Source organism: Pocillopora verrucosa, chromosome 3 (genome assembly GCF_036669915.1).
Source record: "Pocillopora verrucosa isolate sample1 chromosome 3, ASM3666991v2, whole genome shotgun sequence".
Lineage (NCBI taxonomy): Eukaryota > Metazoa > Cnidaria > Anthozoa > Scleractinia > Pocilloporidae > Pocillopora > Pocillopora verrucosa.
In genome coordinates, this window is record NC_089314.1 from 9,610,567 (window position 1) to 9,627,629 (window position 17,063).

Consider the following 17,063-nt stretch of genomic DNA (forward strand, 5'->3'; position numbering starts at 1 on the left):
AAAACATCTGCAGGGACCTAAGACCGCCGACGCGACAAAAACCATTAACGTCGTTTAATGACAAGACGGCACAAAAAAGAAAATTTTAGTTAAACAATGCAGCAAATACATATCAACTTCGATACTTCAGTTTATAAACTAATTTCCCTTTTGCTTAAAAGTAAACAAACAAAACTACCCTTATCTCATTGATGTTTTGATCATTTAGATCTGTTATCACTGTGTAGAAAAAAATTTTCAAACGCAATCATTTTTGGTGTTTCCTTATATTTAATCACGGTCATTTAGCGGAGACGCAGTCAAAATGCAAAAGGGTCATCTTACTATTATTAACTACAATGTTTTCATTCATCTGACCTCTGCAGGTTGCCTTAGCAATTTTAGTTCATAGCTCCCTCGATAGTTTTTTTTTCCCCTAAAGAATCAAATTAACGGGCTTAAGACGCACTTAAGTGCGCCTCTTTCAAAGTAAATCCGAGAAATTGTCGGCGGTCAAAAGAACAGGAAAAAGAGACATAACAGTTTCCGTATTACCAATCAAAACAATATACTACAGTCCCCGAACAAAACGCATACTTAACAAAGAAAAAGCGCAGCATTTTAAGCGGCGGCACCTTATTTAAGCACCGACTTCGAGCTAAACCTCTGGTTTTGTGGTATAAAAATAGAACTCGACGCTTAGGATTAATACTGCTATGTGCTAGAAGTTACACGGAAAAAATATCTGAGCCCCCTATTCAAAATGCCACTTCTAGTCCGAGTGTCACAGCTAACATAGCTTTGTGGAGTAACAAAAGCTGTGTTAATCCGGACTTTTTCAATTTTTAGGCAAGAAGCTAGGTCAGGAATGTTCTAATCAACCGAAATTTGCATTTTTAATATCTATGTCGTGTTTACCAAGCGTAGAATGATCTAACACGCCAGGGCAAATACGGACGTCAAATCAAGAACCACATACCACGAGGCACAAAATAATGGAATATTAATACGTGTCTTTTAGATTTTACAACTAATAGCGCGGTTTTTTCGCGAGCGTCAAAGGCTGTCACAATAGCAGGGCTCTATATTGCTCTATTTTCTACTGTCTGAGACAATTTTATGGAGCAGCCGGTTTTTTATTTTCCCAGCTCTACCATGTACCTTTTCTTAAATTTTATAGATGTCCTTTAACCAAGCTATACCCAAATGGTATTTAAATTTTAACAGAGAACCCACAAACACGCTCGAGAGGGGGATAATTTACATCGTAACCCCTTTTCCCTTCCCTCAATGAAAGGAAAATAAAAAAAATCTTTTAAAATATGAAGCTTAATATGTGTAGGCGTCGAGTGAACCTAGAACAAGGACGTTAAAAACGACAGCCTTCGATTTCTAAATTTCGTCCACCACTTTTCCCTTGGGCATTAAAAGCTAAAATGCAACTCAAAAACATGGCTTGACTCCGACAAAAAGAACGATTACCCTTTTGAAGAGACTTCGGCCACATGAGGCATGGAAGTTATGTAACTTGAAAATCGCGGATTTACCCATGAATGCTTCGATGGATCACATTTGTTTTTCTAGGCGTAAGAGAACTCTCCCGGTAAGGATTGATTTTATGTGTACTGGAAAGCGCCACAAAGAAATAGCAGGTGAATAACAGACCGACTGAGATGATCCAAGTTTGGACCGGCAAAAAACAGCAAGGTTTTAGAAGGGAATAGGCCCTATTTTTTTTCACAGAACGTAGCTTTTGTCCACCTACACGGTTTTTTTGGATCGTCGCCGCTGACCGAGAGACTAGGAGAGAGTAGCAAACTCTTACCTTGCCCGTTCTTTCTTTTCCAAAGCAGTTTGAGCTTGAAGTTGGTTGACGTAGCTCTTTGTATCTTGTAACGAGCTGACAGAATTACTCAACATCTCCTCCAGGTGCATTGTTTTCTAATTGGAATACGAGATTTACATCAATCGTGGCCAATAAGACGAATGAAACGTCTACAAATGCTGCCTCTAAAGTGGGAACTGAAAGGATCGCATCTTGATAGTAGTTTTGAGCAGGTCTACCGGTTAAAGTAAGAGGTAGGGACCACAAGTAGCTCAAGATCTTTAGAAGAAGTGCACTTGTACTACGTTGCTATTTCGTACTAGTAGAAACGTAAAGATTTGCATGGTGAAAACGATTGCATTTTGAAACAAAGAGTCCAACATTTAAGTACTTAAAAAAAAATTAGTGACGATGCTTCAGTTGACCGTTCTTTTGCCTCCGGTGTGATTTTTAAGACGATTTTTACCGAGAAATTTGGTCAGTGTTCAGTTTCCGCGCATTTCCACATATAAACTTTTAAATCTGTAGTATGAGCAGGAGAATCTTAATCAAGGTAGTACATACATTTTCTTATATAGAGCTTGGGCTACTTGTGACAGAAAAAAAGAGAGAATCGGCACTGTATGGAATTCCTCATATATGGCCAAAGAGAGTCCATGTGAAGTTACTTTTTGTTTTAACGCATCCAATCAACCGCAAATCATCCCTCAGCAGAAAGCATAAGCCTGGCACATCTAACATGAAAGACTACGTAAAGACACCCAAAATCTCATGACGAGTGACTTAGCTGGCTTTGTTGCACTCACCTGAAAAAGCTTCTCATTTTCGCTCTTGATGTCTTGCTCCATTTCATGCTTCCTCTGAATTTCGTCTTCAAGCTGAAAAGAAGAGATTGAGTTTGAGAAAGAGTTTTGAGCAGCCCTGGAGGCAGTAACTGTATTTTGTCCAGCAAGACTGCTTACTGAGTCATCGCAAAAAAAGCTTTCTCGCTAAAATGTTTTCCCTACGGCGAGATTTTGAAGAAGAACAAAGCAGCAGGAGATGGGGTCTTAATATGTTACGGTCTCAGAAACCCGTCACTGCCAGAGTTTTTCCGGACTTTTGCAATGTGAAGCTCTACGAATTTCTTCCTTATCAAGAGGCTATATCAGCACAGGTAACCACTCAGGATTTTTTCAAGTTTCCTCTGACACTACACTCCAAGGCAGAAGGAGAAAGGACAATGTCTTGCCTAAACACGCACCACAACAAGGTTACTATGGCTCGAGCCCGGGCCTCTTTCAATGCGTGCACAGGAGATCTACCTCTGTGAAAGTAAGGTCATCCTTGTAATTTACACCACTGCCAGAAGTTTGACCTCCATGGCGCTTTACCCTTCCTCAATAAATATTCTGCAGCTTTTTCCACTCAAATAATACGCATCGTTTCTGTCTTCCCCTCCCCCCCAACAAAAAATGCCATCCCACGTTCAACACTGCTTTGGCTCCAATAGGAAGTCTTTAGGGTGTCCAACAGGTGCAAGAGGAAACACACAGAAACTCTATGATGGAAAACGAAAATAGATAGATAAATAAATGAACTCACCACTTTTTGTTTCTGTAACAGAAGCTGCATTTCCAACTCTTTGTTCTCCAACTCGTGGACAAGCTCATCTTTCAAAGCTTTTTCCCGCTTTATTTGCTGCAAAAACACGAAATAAACAAAAAGCCTCAAAATCCAAATCACAATTTATCCCTCTATGACACTTGTTATCTGTATGCATATTCTCTATACTGTTCTCTAGACATTTCCATATTAACTGCAAAGGAGAATGCTTTTGACAAACAAAAATTTCTTTAGTTGGTGATTATTTCCTTTTTCTCGAGACCTTTATGTTTGATTCAGGATTGATATTGTAAGGAGAAGTTAGATGCTTATCACTTTTAGGGTCAAAGGTTGAACCCTTTAACTCCCAGAAGTGACAAACATAAAACTTCTCCCTACAATATCCATACATTATTCAGCAAACAGGTAATGAGAATATTCAAACTTATCAGGTAGAAGCTGCTAGCTTGATCTAACACCAAGTTCTCATAACTCATTTACAAGGAAATGTGTAGCAGCTAGAGGGGAGAATTAACAGTCAGATCTTGGTAGTTAGAGGGTTGACTGCTGCATCTTCTCTAATAGATAGAAAAAGTTTGGATGGCGTGAATTACCTCATTACGTATTCTCTCTCTCTCGGTTCTGATTTGTAGTTCCATCTCCTCGTACAACCTTTGAACCTCTTTGTCATGAGAATTGGATTTGCTGTTATACAAGAGAAATAAAAAGAACAATTCAGAACAGAAGTATTTAAACTACATGAAACTGTTACATTATTTAGTGAATTCATCATCACATTGATGTGTTTGGGGAAGAAGGTCTTGTATCACTTTGCTTGGTTAGGATAACAAAAAGTGATCATAATATTAGCTGTGAAATAAATCTACTTTTCTAATTTGCATTCTGCACTTTTTTCAAAATGTAGTTTTCCCATAACAAACTTTCATCAATGCCTGCAATTCTTCAATGTAACCAAGTAGTAAATCAGTTAATTTCTAAATTAGATTAGATTTAGCTAAATCATCATGTTTACATAATTAATTATCAAATCAATGATTTAAATAAGTTTTCTGTAACAGCAGAGTGAAACAATTTAATATGTAACATGCTAGTGCAGCTGAAGAAGAAACTTAAAGTAGATTGGAGTAGTATTTTTTCCTTTCTTTGGTTTTGATAGACTGAGACCTCATTTCTTCTCAATAACTTAAATGCATGTTATTACATTAATCAAGAATGTTTTTCAGTATAAATGATTAGCTTTTTTCATGCACATTCAGACCAGTGCAAAAATGGAAATTAAGGGAAGGAGAGAAGGGAGATTAAATTATGCTTTGAGCCCTGTTTCCCAGGTTCATAAAACTTAAGAGAACATCAATCCCTACTATGTAATTGTTAAGCAAGCTCACAATATTTCAACTGGGATGTGACATTGTTGCCCAGAAGCCCTGGAAGCCCATGTTATCAACTGTTCCTGAAGGCCTAACTACTTAAATTAGATACAACAGTTAAATACCTGTCTTGATCTGATCTAAATTTCACCTTTTAGTACCTAATGCTTCCTTTAAGGCTGGCAACTTAATCATCTCTTGAATACACTTGATGTGTTATATCTACCATTTCTACTTCATCCATCACAATTGATAATAAAAATACTAATAATAATATTAATAATAATAAAAATAAATTTCAAATTCACAAGAATACTTTTTAAAGACATGTTTTGTGTAAAAGCAAAGTTAATGGGTACAACACAATTTACTGATGAATTATTTGCAAGAGTCATGCTGAAACATGTCTTTAAAAAGTACTCTATGACTTGTGAATTTAAAAATTATTTTGATAATATTGTTATCATCAAGTTAGGGAAATATAATGATAATAGTGATAATAATATGAGGAACCTAATAGGCACTTTCTAAATTGTGTAATTGCCTCTTTCAAATGTTAATTTGAATTGTAATTTCATACTTAACAGCATATGAAAATGCCCATTTTTTCTTCAAGATAAGTGCCCCATGCTAACACTTACAAAATAATTCCATTTTGAGGGTCAACCTCAGTAATTCAAAGTGACAACACAACTATCATTTTACTAAATTGTTGACTAATATTTCTTTTCTTTTAATTAATACATGGCAATTTGGGAGCAAATTTAATTGTGCTAAAATTGACTGAAGCTCCCAGGAAAAACAATTTCTTACAAAGAGCAGTCTTCGTTTAAGGTAATTACATGTAGCAGCCATTATTGCAGTTTCTGCGGATGACGCAACGGCCATAAGGAGATTCAATCGTTTAATTGCTAAAAAAAAATTGTTTAGCTTTTCAGGAAATTAAACATGGAAAATTAGCAAGTGTATGCTCAGTTTACCTTTTAAGGGCAGATTCAAGCTGCTCCGAATCAATTTTCGCTCGTCTAATCTCACCGGAGACTTTTCCCAAAAATTCCTCGAACTTCTGCAATCCTCGTACATCGTTTTTTCTTAAAGCTTGCCACAGATCTCGCAGCTGATCTTTAGTTAGACTCCTAAGTGGTAGAGATTAAACCGTTAATAGGAAACATGTGTAATTACCGCTATACACGCTAAACGGATCGAAAATGAAATTAAACTAAATCTTTTAAAAAGATATTGGCAACAACAATTAGTTACTCTTTGGGTAAAAAATTTGAGAACATGTCGAGATGAGCAATTCCGGGTCTTAACTAAATAGACAGGAGTGAATGCTTTGTTTATCTTTACCCGGATCTACGATCAAATTATAGGACTTTTGCCACTGATCCGATGACAAAATTAAAAATGCAAGAGTTAATTAAAAATTCAACACGCAAAATGCACATTTCTCGTCGCTATTTCATGAGCCGAAAGACAAAAATTCCTTCTTGGAGAATTTATTTTTTAACGGCAGATCGCGTTGGAATCGGAGGCCTGTGGTAAAACAAAGCAGACTTGTTGCTTTTTTCCATAAACAGGACTGCAAAAGTATAGCCACTATTGTTTAACAGAATGAGACGGAATAATAACTGTTTACGTAGCATCTTTGAATAATTACAAAGAACCCACCGTTCAGTTTTAACACTTTTTAGTTTTAACAATGATTTTATTGGTATGCTAATCGCTTCCGCGCATTTTATGCTTTATAGAGAACGATATTTTTAAACTTCTAAAAGCGTTTTCTCGACAAAAAGATGCGAAATTGCATAAAAAACTCTTGTTCGAAGCGAATATGTAAACAAACATTACTACTTTCATCGGCCCACTGGGGTTTACGAAAGCAACGCCACAACTCACGTCACGACACTTGAACAAAATAATAATAATCCTATCCCTAAATCGCCATTTTCCCAAACACGCTCTCAAAACATCCGAAGCAATAATAATAGTAATAGCTCTTAGAAGCTATTGTAGGCTTGATAAGATAGCGGAGTTAACGCGTGTAGCATTTTCAAATGACACAATAAATCAAAGATGGGTCAATTCAACTTAAAATGGGCAATCAATAGCGGTGATTTTACCCTGAAAATATATCTTCTCCGACGCTTTCCACAATTTCGCGGAAGAGGGCTTCTTCTGAGCCATGATTTGGAGATTCTGGTCCCGTTTCTAAACTTTCAAATACATCGTGCCCTTCGGGCAAGTTTTGCTGTTTAAACTCGTCGTTCAAATCGTCGTCGACGTGTTTTGACGAGTCGAGTTCCGTTGAACCGTTACCTTCGCTGAGAAACGTCCCGAATCCTTCAACGAATTCGTCCAAGGTCAAACGCCCATTTTTATCGATGTCAAGCTTATCGAATATAAAATCAAGCTGCTCATAATTCAAATTCAAATCTCCAGAAACACGTTCTAAGTCCGCTTTTGTGATGTAACCCTTTCCCTCAGGGTCGCAGAGAAAGAACAGCTCCCGGCCTGGGTCGCTGATTGACGTGATTTCATCCAAATCGTTGTTTCCTTCATCGCTCGATTGTATGCCCAGAAATAGACCAAATCCCGCAGTGAACTCCTCTAAAGTCAAGTAGCCATTCTCGTCGTCATCAAGTTCATTGAAAGTCTGCTTAACTTGGCTGGAATCGAGGGGTAGTCCTAATTCGGCGATCACATGTTGTAGTTCGCTCTCAGTGATATAACCCTTGCCGTCTTGGTCACATAAGTTAAACAGCTCCACTGCTCGTTCTTTCAAGACGTTTTTCAGCTGATCAGGGTCTTCGGCCATTGTTTAAAGCACATCGGCAAAAGCCAAGCCATAAAAATGCACAGTTTAAGTGTCAATTGCGCGAAGATCTGCTTAACGCGAAGTCAACAAACTGGTTTCAATATCGCTTCTCCATATCCTCGATACGACCGACAGTGTGGGTTGCGCTTTCGCAGAAAGCTTATGAACAAGTTTGGCTATCAACCTTTCCGAAACTGAATAATTATGCAGCGTTGCTACATTTTCTTTCGTAGTGTTGACTTTCGACTCATCAAAGTTCTAAAACATGCATGCATGACCCGCTAACTAGCTACCTGGATACGTGTGAAAATCTACTCTCCCGTGGGGGGCAAGTCGCGACAAGTGTTTTCGAACGCGGCTTGTCAGGGAATCTTCCCTACCGTTCTAGTATTACAAATTGTCTGGAGACCACACGAATATCAGATACATAGGCTAAAAATACGATTAATTGCATATCCTCGTAAATCTTCGGAAAAATGTACGTGTCATTCATATACTGTGCATAAACCCTCCTTTAATGGATAAAAGAACAGTGCTCTAATCACTTCCGGTTGGCATGGCTCGTCATGTTTTTTCGTGTTCCACTTGTCAAAGCAGTCAACTTCATCACTATTGATAAATACCAAAAAAGGTAACAGCAAGCCACAATCTTGATATTTTAAATTTCTCCTATCCTATGATAGATCTTGAAAAATGTCCGCTTCTCATTCTGGACCAGACCGATCGCTAATATTAAACAATTGAGGGTTTAGAAATGGCCGAGTGCTTGGTAATTTTCAGCTTTACCTTCCGGGGTTTTTTTTCTTGTTAACTTTAAGAGTCCTTACATAACAATGGCAAAGGAAAATTTCATTAGATATATCTTACTCATGAGATTAATTTTGAACTAAATATTTGCAGAATCTATGGCAAATCTTATCGACGAACAGAGGCCTGATATTTTTTCATGAAGACGAAAACAAACTTCGGAAAGAACAAAAAGGCAGATCATGTTAGTTCACTAGGCTAAATGAGTTGAACAGATATAACTCCCTTCTCTTAATTTCATACGATATAGCTAAAGGCGAGAAATCATGTTAGGAACCTTTTTATTTTTTAATTGAAAATGTATCAGACGCAAAATAATTCATTCGGCGCGTCACGCTGCGGTGTTATTAATTTTTTTCACCTTTTTTTTCAATGTATGCGTGACCCATGTCCGTCATCGATCAATTCGAAAATAAGCGTGGGATGTGATGGACATAGTTTCACAACGTCATCGAAATATCATTAAATAATAAGTGCTTCTTTGATAGAAAGACAACTAAATTGTGGGACAACCAGAAAAAAAATTTGAAAAATTCATGTTCGTTCAATTACGAAAAGGTTTTCCACAACTTGAAAAAAAGAATGGCATAGGATAGTGATAAAATTGGTCAAAAATCCGTTTTCCAGCTCAAAATGAGCTCGTTAGACATTAAGAGAATAGAAAGGTATGACTTTGAAAGACGTTCAGTTATTTGTGCGAAGCTCAGTGGAGAAAGGTTTCAACGCCAGCGTTTCACATCTTTTGCCGGTGTAACTGAGGCATGCTTATTGGTACTCCAGTGGAAAAAGCTCTCGAAAATATTGCTATGTTCAACTGATCGAATAAAATTACTCTTTTGTTTCCACTGATCGAGAAATTTGAGTCATTCAGGTTTCGAGAAATCAGACTCATGCCTGATATCAATCCTTGCAATTATCTGAGGAAAAATATATTCAATAGGTAATTTATAGGAGAAGAAATGATTTTAAAATTCCTTCATGCCTTCAAAATATCTCGTGAAATCCGAGATATTGGCCGATAATTAATTACTAATCATGAAAATAGTCTGCCATTTATTATTACTGCAAACTGAGATAATCTGTTGAAAACTCATTGATCTGTCTCATCTGCCCGAATGACCAGACTAGAAAGCCGGTCTGAAAAGTGAAAATATATTTCCTGAGGCCCTTGAGGTGGATGTGTGGGTGACAGGAAATGGAAGTTTTCGAGTACGGAGACGTCATGTAGCCATGTGCTTTTACTAACAGGAATCAAAACGCCTGGAAGGCGGCCATATGATTTCACTGAGGCTTAGTGGTTATTCACATACTCCGCTCTTCAGCTAATGCCAAGGGAACTTTTCGTCTCGAAACTTAATTGGATAGGTAGGCATAAGGAAATTTGACAAAGGTAGGCAACCTGATATTAAACGCCGAAGAAAAAAATTTACATACTTATCAGTTTGTTCAAAAATTTAGGCTACTAGCGTGGAAGAGATGAACGCTTACTCAAAAGATCATTTTGGGCTTTGAATATCATATAAGACTTTAACTGTGGCAAGCAAAGAAACAATCTTGCGTCTTATTGTGTTTTCCTGAAGTCTTCTGCTCTAATAAGAAATGGGATTGCTAAGGCCTGAATCATTGTTAAATCAATAGGGAACACCTTAACATCTCATTAGTATTTTTGAATTGCATGAATTTTGGTTGAAGAGGCCACCAATATTGGGCAGCCACTGAAACAAATCAAAGAGGCCAACTAATTTGGTTGCCCAGCTAATATCGTAAATAGCTTTACTATGTTTAACAATGGAAAATAATATCAAAAACAAATGTTTCTACATGTCACATCTCCACTTCTAAGTAGTTAAACAAAAAAGTGAAACCTTTTGCAGTGCAAAGATTTGGATAAGATGTGACGATGATATTGGACCCACTGTTTGCAAAATGTTATCATTTTTAAAAAGAAAGATCCATATTGGTCTGTCTGACCCATTACTAATAAGTTAGAGCTCCACTGGTGAGAACTACTCTGCATCTGTTAATTCCAGTGAGTAAAACTGAAAATGATTTCGAAGGAAGTTAAAGAACTTTCAAATTAAGTGGAATTTCCTAAAGATGGAGAACAAGGCAATGATGTCTAGGGAAAGCGTCAAACCTGTAATTGCACCACTCATCTTGGGAGTGTGGCCGACAAAGAGTGCTTTGCTTGGGCAAGAAAATAATTTCAGTAATACAACTGTAATATTTACACCAAAAACTTAAAGTAAAATGGAACCTCTCTCTCGTAGCAACTCCTTTATGAGGACAAATACATGTAAAAAGAAAACATTTTAATCGCGACAATACAATGAAGCTATACCTTTCATCGAAGGAATGCCTCCACGGAGACAATTTCCGAATCATGAGAGTGAACCATGAAGGAAGTTCCAAAGTGTTGATACATTAAAGTGTATCTCACATAAAAATTTTCCCGGTTTTTGGCAGTTCAATATGTACAATAAGTTGCGAGACATTTAAAAATAAATTAATTTTTTTCTTTGTGACCGCTTTTTTTCCACGCAAAAACTTGCTCGATTTCCATATATAACTGTCTCAGGAGACTGGGAACGAGAACAAGGTTATGATGTTACGTTGTTTCATGGCTTGATCAGCGAACAAAGTGTTTTACGAGGTAGCCACGCGCACTTGCCAAAATCCATTCCCTTTCCAGTAAGTCTGTTTCCACTATGTCCAGTGATTCCGAGTCCAGTGTGACTCTTCTGAAAGTCTCGATTGGGAGCAGAGTGACTGTGGTGTTATCATCCCATATAAAGATGAGCCGCTTGCTGATTTTGGCGAAGAAGAAGACTCGAACGCGAGGTGTTGAGATCATCTAAGGGCATGCCTCTTATGGAAAGTACTGCTGGAATTATTCTAAAAACTAAATACGGTTTTTTAACATAATCTTCCGTTTTCAAGACTTAGTTTGGTTCTGACTTTTAACCATTTCAGCAAACACTCCACCATTTCTCATTAAAACCTGTGGTTTGTCAAACTCCACTACTCGTCGACCATCAAGAACCAGCACCTTGTCATGATCCATGATAGTGTTGAGACGACGAGCAATGGTTAGTACAGTGGAATTTTTAAACTTGTGGCGAATAACTTGCTGAATCAGGTTGTCTGTCTTGAAATCCACATTAGCAGTTGCTCCATCCATGACGATGATCTATTATGGATTACGACCAGCAGGGGTAGTGTCGAGAAACAACATAGGAGCTTTAATTGTGGCTGTGATCATTTTCTTGTGAAGGTTTTCGGACGCTTTCAGGAGGATGTGGTAAAACAGGAAGTATGACGCTGTCATGATAATGATAGACACAGCTACCAGACTAGCGTAAATAGCAAAGGTGTCCATCGCTTTCTGCTTTTCAGTTTACATCTCAGCAATCCTAGCCTGCCACCAGTTTGAAACTATAAGACTAACTAAAACATTTCAAACATTGTGAGGGAGGTATAGACCATGCTTTCACGTCGCTTAATGATCTTGTGACGGTACAGTATCAGAGACCTCCAATGCCTGATCATCAGGACTAAATACATCCTTAATGTTTCAGTATTACTTAATGAAAATAATGGGAAAAAATGGCACAATGTTATTTCAAATATGTTTTATGAATGTTGTCCGAATTCCTTTTCTATACGGGTAACTATCAACAACTGAACCTTTTTTTGTTGTTTAAATAGCAAGGTGGGACAATTTTATCGTCAAGAGCTCCAATTCGTGAAACTTTTGCCTCATGGTTCAATATAAAAACCCAAAATAGGACATTCTTTGCTTAAAATATATTCCTACTTATTTACAATCGCCGGTTGATTTTATAAAGGTACAGCCAAAAAATGAAGGGAGGATCCTTTCTCGAGTGCTGGTTCTCATATGGACATTGATAAATCTTAAATTTAGTCGGCCACCTTTGGTAAGCCTGGTCACCGACCATACATATTTATTTTCATCCACCACCTACTATTCGCATTTTTGAACCCTAAATGATAGCCAAAATTATCAGAAATTCCATGCCTTTTTGCCTTCTGAACGTACAAAAATTGGCGATTCTTCTTTATGTGGCAACTCTGTGTGGAGTTTGCTACTTGTGAAGATTTGGGAAACCAAGATTATTGTTAATTTGTGAATTAATTAATTTAATAGAGGAATCAAGGTACCTTGTGCTAATGTCAATGAAACCGCAAGAATCAAGATCCTATGCACAGGTAGACCCTCCTTGAAATATTTCCAATAAAGTCGCCAGGTGATATCGATAATGCCAGACATCTTTTTCTCTTCCTTTTCTTTCATTTCAATGTCGGGTCGTTCATGATCACTGGGCAATAGTTCTTGTGTAATTTGAAATGCATCGACGTCTATCTCTGAAAGGCTGTCTCGATCTTCCCCCTGCACTGATAACAACTTTGGAAGACCCTCAAACTCCGAGATGTTTGTCTCTTTGTTACCTTTGCTTTTTCCAAGAACCTTTGAGGTGGAAGATTTCCTTCTCAGAGGCTTTGTACCTTCGAATTCAAACATAGATGCACTTCTTGAACGCTTGGGGCAGTCATTTGAAATTTCCAAGACAGAAGTTGAAACCACAGATCGTCGTCGGCTCATCACTCCCATATTTTTTCTCATCTCTCTAAATTCGTAGCGACTTAACGAGCTTTGTCGTCTGTGCTCACGTGCGTGATGTTTGAATAAACTGCCCGTGCTAATCCCACCCTCGCTTTCTGACCTCCACTGAGGGTCGCTCCTGGCTGTCCAATCTGTGAGATCACCATTGGCAAACTCCGTCAAATCTTCCGTCAATTCGCCGATGTCTACAACCTTTTGAAACTTTGCTCATCAAATGGAAGCCCAAACAAAATATTTTCTCTCATGTTCCCAGAGAATACCCAAGGTATTTGAGGAGCATAAGCCACTTTATTATAACAGGATATCTCACCCTCAGTTAACGGCAGCTCTCCTAGGATGGCAAATAATAGGGTGGACTTTCCACCTCCAACTTCTCCTGTCGTCGTTAGAATATCACCGCTTGTGAATTTCAGAGTAACACTTTTCAAAGTGTTCGAAAGATGATCTTGGCTCCAAGAACACGATACCTCAGCCACGAAGACATCCGCCTGTTTCAAGCTAGATACATTTCCTCGATGCCCTTCTGCAGATCCAGGAGAGATCCCGTAAACGTTACAATCTTCTGGCACCTCAGAAACGACATAGAAGTTGCTTTCGATGATTGGGAGCGAAGTGTTTATAAGAGCATTCTCTACAGGGAAATTGTTTAGTTTCTTGTAATTTACAAAATTAACAACCCCGGATTGTGTACGTTTTTTGGTGGCTACTTGATACGTGAAAGAGCGATTACTTTTTTTCTCAGACTCCTTCAGCTTTCGCAACGCGTCTTGATCCACGTATATCAAGAAATATCTGTAGTCGATCCAGTGCTACTTTAGCATCTGCCACTGACTGCATAGACATGCTCAAATTGTAGCAAAATGTCTCCCTGATTAATGTTAAACCCAATAGCAGTGTAAATACTGTGAAGGGCGATAGCTGTTTCCCTGTAAAAGCAAGTGTTATTACCGAGGTAAGAAGGCCATTGGGAGTGTGGTGAGGTAAAAGGAAAATTAGGATGGTGACAATAACAGCTTTTAAACGTAAGATGGACATCTCCTTCCTGCAAGAATCAATCAAAATGACAACTGGAATAAATTTTGATATTCTCTCGACATTTATCATTAGCTGAATTATGCACGGACTTTGATTGGTACTTAATTATCATTTCCCTGAGGGCAGACGCATGAAAAACGTCACCATTGACAACTTTTTGCATTTTTACCATGTAAGACAAACAGATTCCATGTTGCCGTATGTTTGTATAATAGATCATGGAGGACGTCACAATGTAGTAATAACATCTGCAACACACTGTTCTACGCCTCATGGGCCACTTTTTTTGTTCCTACCACATTTTAAAGCCATCTGTGAAATGTTACCAAACAGAAGCAGGGCAACATGGACTTTTGTCGTTAACTGTACATCACTATTAAAGTTACTTACTTTTTTCAATCAATGAGGGTTAGCTCATGGGTCGGCTTAGTTTTTGGTACAGACACCATGCAACTACTCGTTTCGAGCCGACAGTACAGATCTATGAAATCAAAGACTCGTGTTCAGATAGAGCCTCCAAAAATGTATTAAAGAGCACTATCTGCTCAGGAGTTATATATATGTAAAAACAACAACAACAAAATGAAAGAAACAAACGAACACACAAACAGTATAGCATCTTTGTGGAGTCTCAACGATAAACATTTCAGAGATTTATTGATAATCTGACATAAGCTGGAAGACTGGATCGCATTTCACTGTGGTACTAATGCATGACAAGTTCTTCGTTTCTGGTTCATGCACTAAAATAACATCTTTTTGGCAGGGAGTGGTTTTTAGTAGTGTTTACAATATGTTCATCTACTCCGAAGTGATTACACGTTGACATATTATGTTCATAAACATTTCGATGTAGAAACATAAAAATCCAACTTTTTCTAGTTCAGTTCACTATAACCTCCTGCAGATGTGCTAGACTTGCTAAAAAACATTTAAATGCTACCCCGTAGGTGCCCCATTGAATCACGATGTCTTTTCGATACAATTTCCTTTGTAATTAAACTCTCATGAAACAATAGCATAAAATTGGTTCGTTTTTTGCTTACGAAGAGGGTCATTTGATATTTGTATGTTTTTGAAAAATAATATTATGTAGACGACTTAATATCTTATATTTAATTTTAGTCAAAGTGTTTGGTTTTTATCGCTATGTCGTCTCTGAAACCCGAAAGTTTCTCCGAAAGGAATGCAATGAGTTTGATATGGAATTTGCATGGGTGTCATCTAAGTTGAAAACGTACCGCTCTTTCAGTCTACTAATATTTCACACCCCTTCGACCAGTTACACAATAATATACGACAAACAGTGCTTTAAGCCATCTGGAATTTTGCAAGTCATTTGATCTGAATGCTAATTTTTGGGCAGAGTCTCATGAAGGCCTTTGGGTAGATTTATTATATTAATTTTGAGCAACTCCTTTCTTTACGTAAATATCGAAGGCCATTGACTTCTAACCCGCAGCCTTATCAGACTTTGTTCAAATAAATTGCCCAAGAATCATGATTAAACTGAGTGGCAATCACACTAATAAATCACTCTGTAAAAGAAAATGTATAAGTATACTTTCCCTGTATGGCTACCATGAGACAAGAGTCCACTTAGAGTGAGGCTCTTAGTCTCATCCCTTCCATGAAGTTGAGCGACAGGAAGTTCAGAAGCACCTTGAATCACGAGAACGGCCCAAAGCGATGGAACTACCTCCTCTCTTCTTCGGAAAATCGCGAACAAATGCTGGTGTAGATTGAAAATTCGGTTGAGTTACTGTTTGTCATAAGGAACCACTGGGTGCTTCCACCACGTCTCTCAGAGCAGGGGCAAAGGGCTCCATTTGCAGTGTCTGCAGTGCACTGAAACATGAATATATACAATAGGATTATAGTTCGAATAAAAACTGATGATATTAAAGTTTCTCTCGCTTTCTCAGGAATTGCAATGCTCGTAAAAATGTGGTGGGAAACTTTATTTTACTCTCTTCCAAGTGAACAAGGGATAGCAAACAGTGCATACATCGAAATAAGACACTTTTTGCATACTTCTATGGAATTTTACACGAGATTAGTAAAAATAAAGTAAAACCCTAGTGGTAGCATAATCGGTGCTTCTGAATGTGTTTCGAGTCGGTGCATCTTTGTTCGTATGAACAGTCAATGAATTTACTCGTCTTAAATTGTTTCTTCACAAAACCTTAAATGCTTATGTGGGCGTGATAGCCAGGGTCGCAAGCTCTACTACTGGCCTTTTGACAACCGGAACTCAAAACGTGCCTCGCTCCGCCTCCCCGCAGCCAAGCCTCCTGTACTTAAATAGAAAACAAGTTTATTTTTGATAAAAACTTAGCTACTTGTCTCGTGTAGTTGAATATAATCGCTGATAAGATCATTCAAGTTTTGATTCTCCAGACGCTTCAGACGGCGGGAAGAGAAAGCGACCCCCTACGTTTTGTGCACGAAAGAAGTAATGTCCTGGTAAGTCGCGCAATCTTGAGAACCAGAAAAAGAGTTTTACACAGATTTATACTATGCTCATCATCTTATGTTTTTCAACTGAAGAGGTTCTTGGCAATAATTTTTTTTAAATTCCTCACGCTTGTGTTCAGTATCTGCATCAGTGAACTCTAACGCCAGTCTGATATTATTCCAGAGTACCAGATATCTGCATACAAAACGATGCAAAATTTACAAAAAGAAATATTTTAAAATGATTCCAAAAAACATTTGATGTTAATGAGTAAAATCAAATAACAAGTTTATCCTTTTCCTGGATTTTAAAGCTGTTTAAAGAAATTGGTATGTAGAAATGGATTAAGCGCACAGGTGCCAGTGCCAGCCTCTAAACCGCCCAAGAAAGATTTCAAGAAGTAACATATAGGTAGAGTTCTAGAACGATAAAGCGATAGCTACATCATAAGGCAAGCGATAGAGCTCCGCTGAATGCTACTTTGGGTCCAGTGCCCTTGATTAATGGGCGTAAACTTCACATAG

General features: G+C 37.9%; 2 protein-coding genes across 2 annotated transcripts; both read right to left on the reverse strand.

The window, feature by feature from the left end:
• Positions 1-1,800: 1,800 nt before the first annotated feature.
• LOC136279526 (EF-hand calcium-binding domain-containing protein 4A-like) lies at positions 1,801-4,971 on the reverse strand. The gene is made up of 5 exons (XM_066163465.1): positions 4,928-4,971; positions 4,003-4,093; positions 3,389-3,484; positions 2,611-2,682; positions 1,801-1,920 (listed from the first exon to the last, which is right to left on the reverse strand). Exons 1-5 carry the CDS (start codon positions 4,969-4,971, stop codon positions 1,801-1,803), a joined length of 423 nt encoding a protein of 140 aa, XP_066019562.1.
• A 781-nt stretch (positions 4,972-5,752) lies between these two features.
• On the reverse strand, positions 5,753-8,060 carry LOC131780242 (EF-hand calcium-binding domain-containing protein 4A-like). Its single transcript, XM_059096863.2, has 2 exons — positions 6,900-8,060; positions 5,753-5,912 (listed from the first exon to the last, which is right to left on the reverse strand). The coding sequence occupies exons 1-2, from the start codon at positions 7,592-7,594 to the stop codon at positions 5,753-5,755; spliced, it is 855 nt and encodes a 284-aa protein (XP_058952846.2). The 5' UTR covers positions 7,595-8,060.
• Positions 8,061-17,063: the final 9,003 nt, after the last annotated feature.

Coding starts and splice junctions, on each gene's coding strand:
- LOC131780242 (XM_059096863.2), bottom strand. CDS start 7,594: ATGGCCGAAGACCCTGATCAGCTGAAAAACGTCTTGAAAGAACGAGCA. Junction 5,913..6,899: donor GGAGAAGATATATTTTCAGG/GTAAAATCACCG, acceptor TCTACCACTTAG/GAGTCTAACTAAAGATCAGC.
- LOC136279526 (XM_066163465.1), bottom strand. CDS start 4,971: ATGATTAAGTTGCCAGCCTTAAAGGAAGCATTAGGTACTAAAAG. Junction 4,094..4,927: donor GAAGCATTAGGTACTAAAAG/GTGAAATTTAGA, acceptor CTTGTATAACAG/CAAATCCAATTCTCATGACA. Junction 2,683..3,388: donor TGTTACAGAAACAAAAAGTG/GTGAGTTCATTT, acceptor TCTTCTTTTCAG/CTTGAAGACGAAATTCAGAG.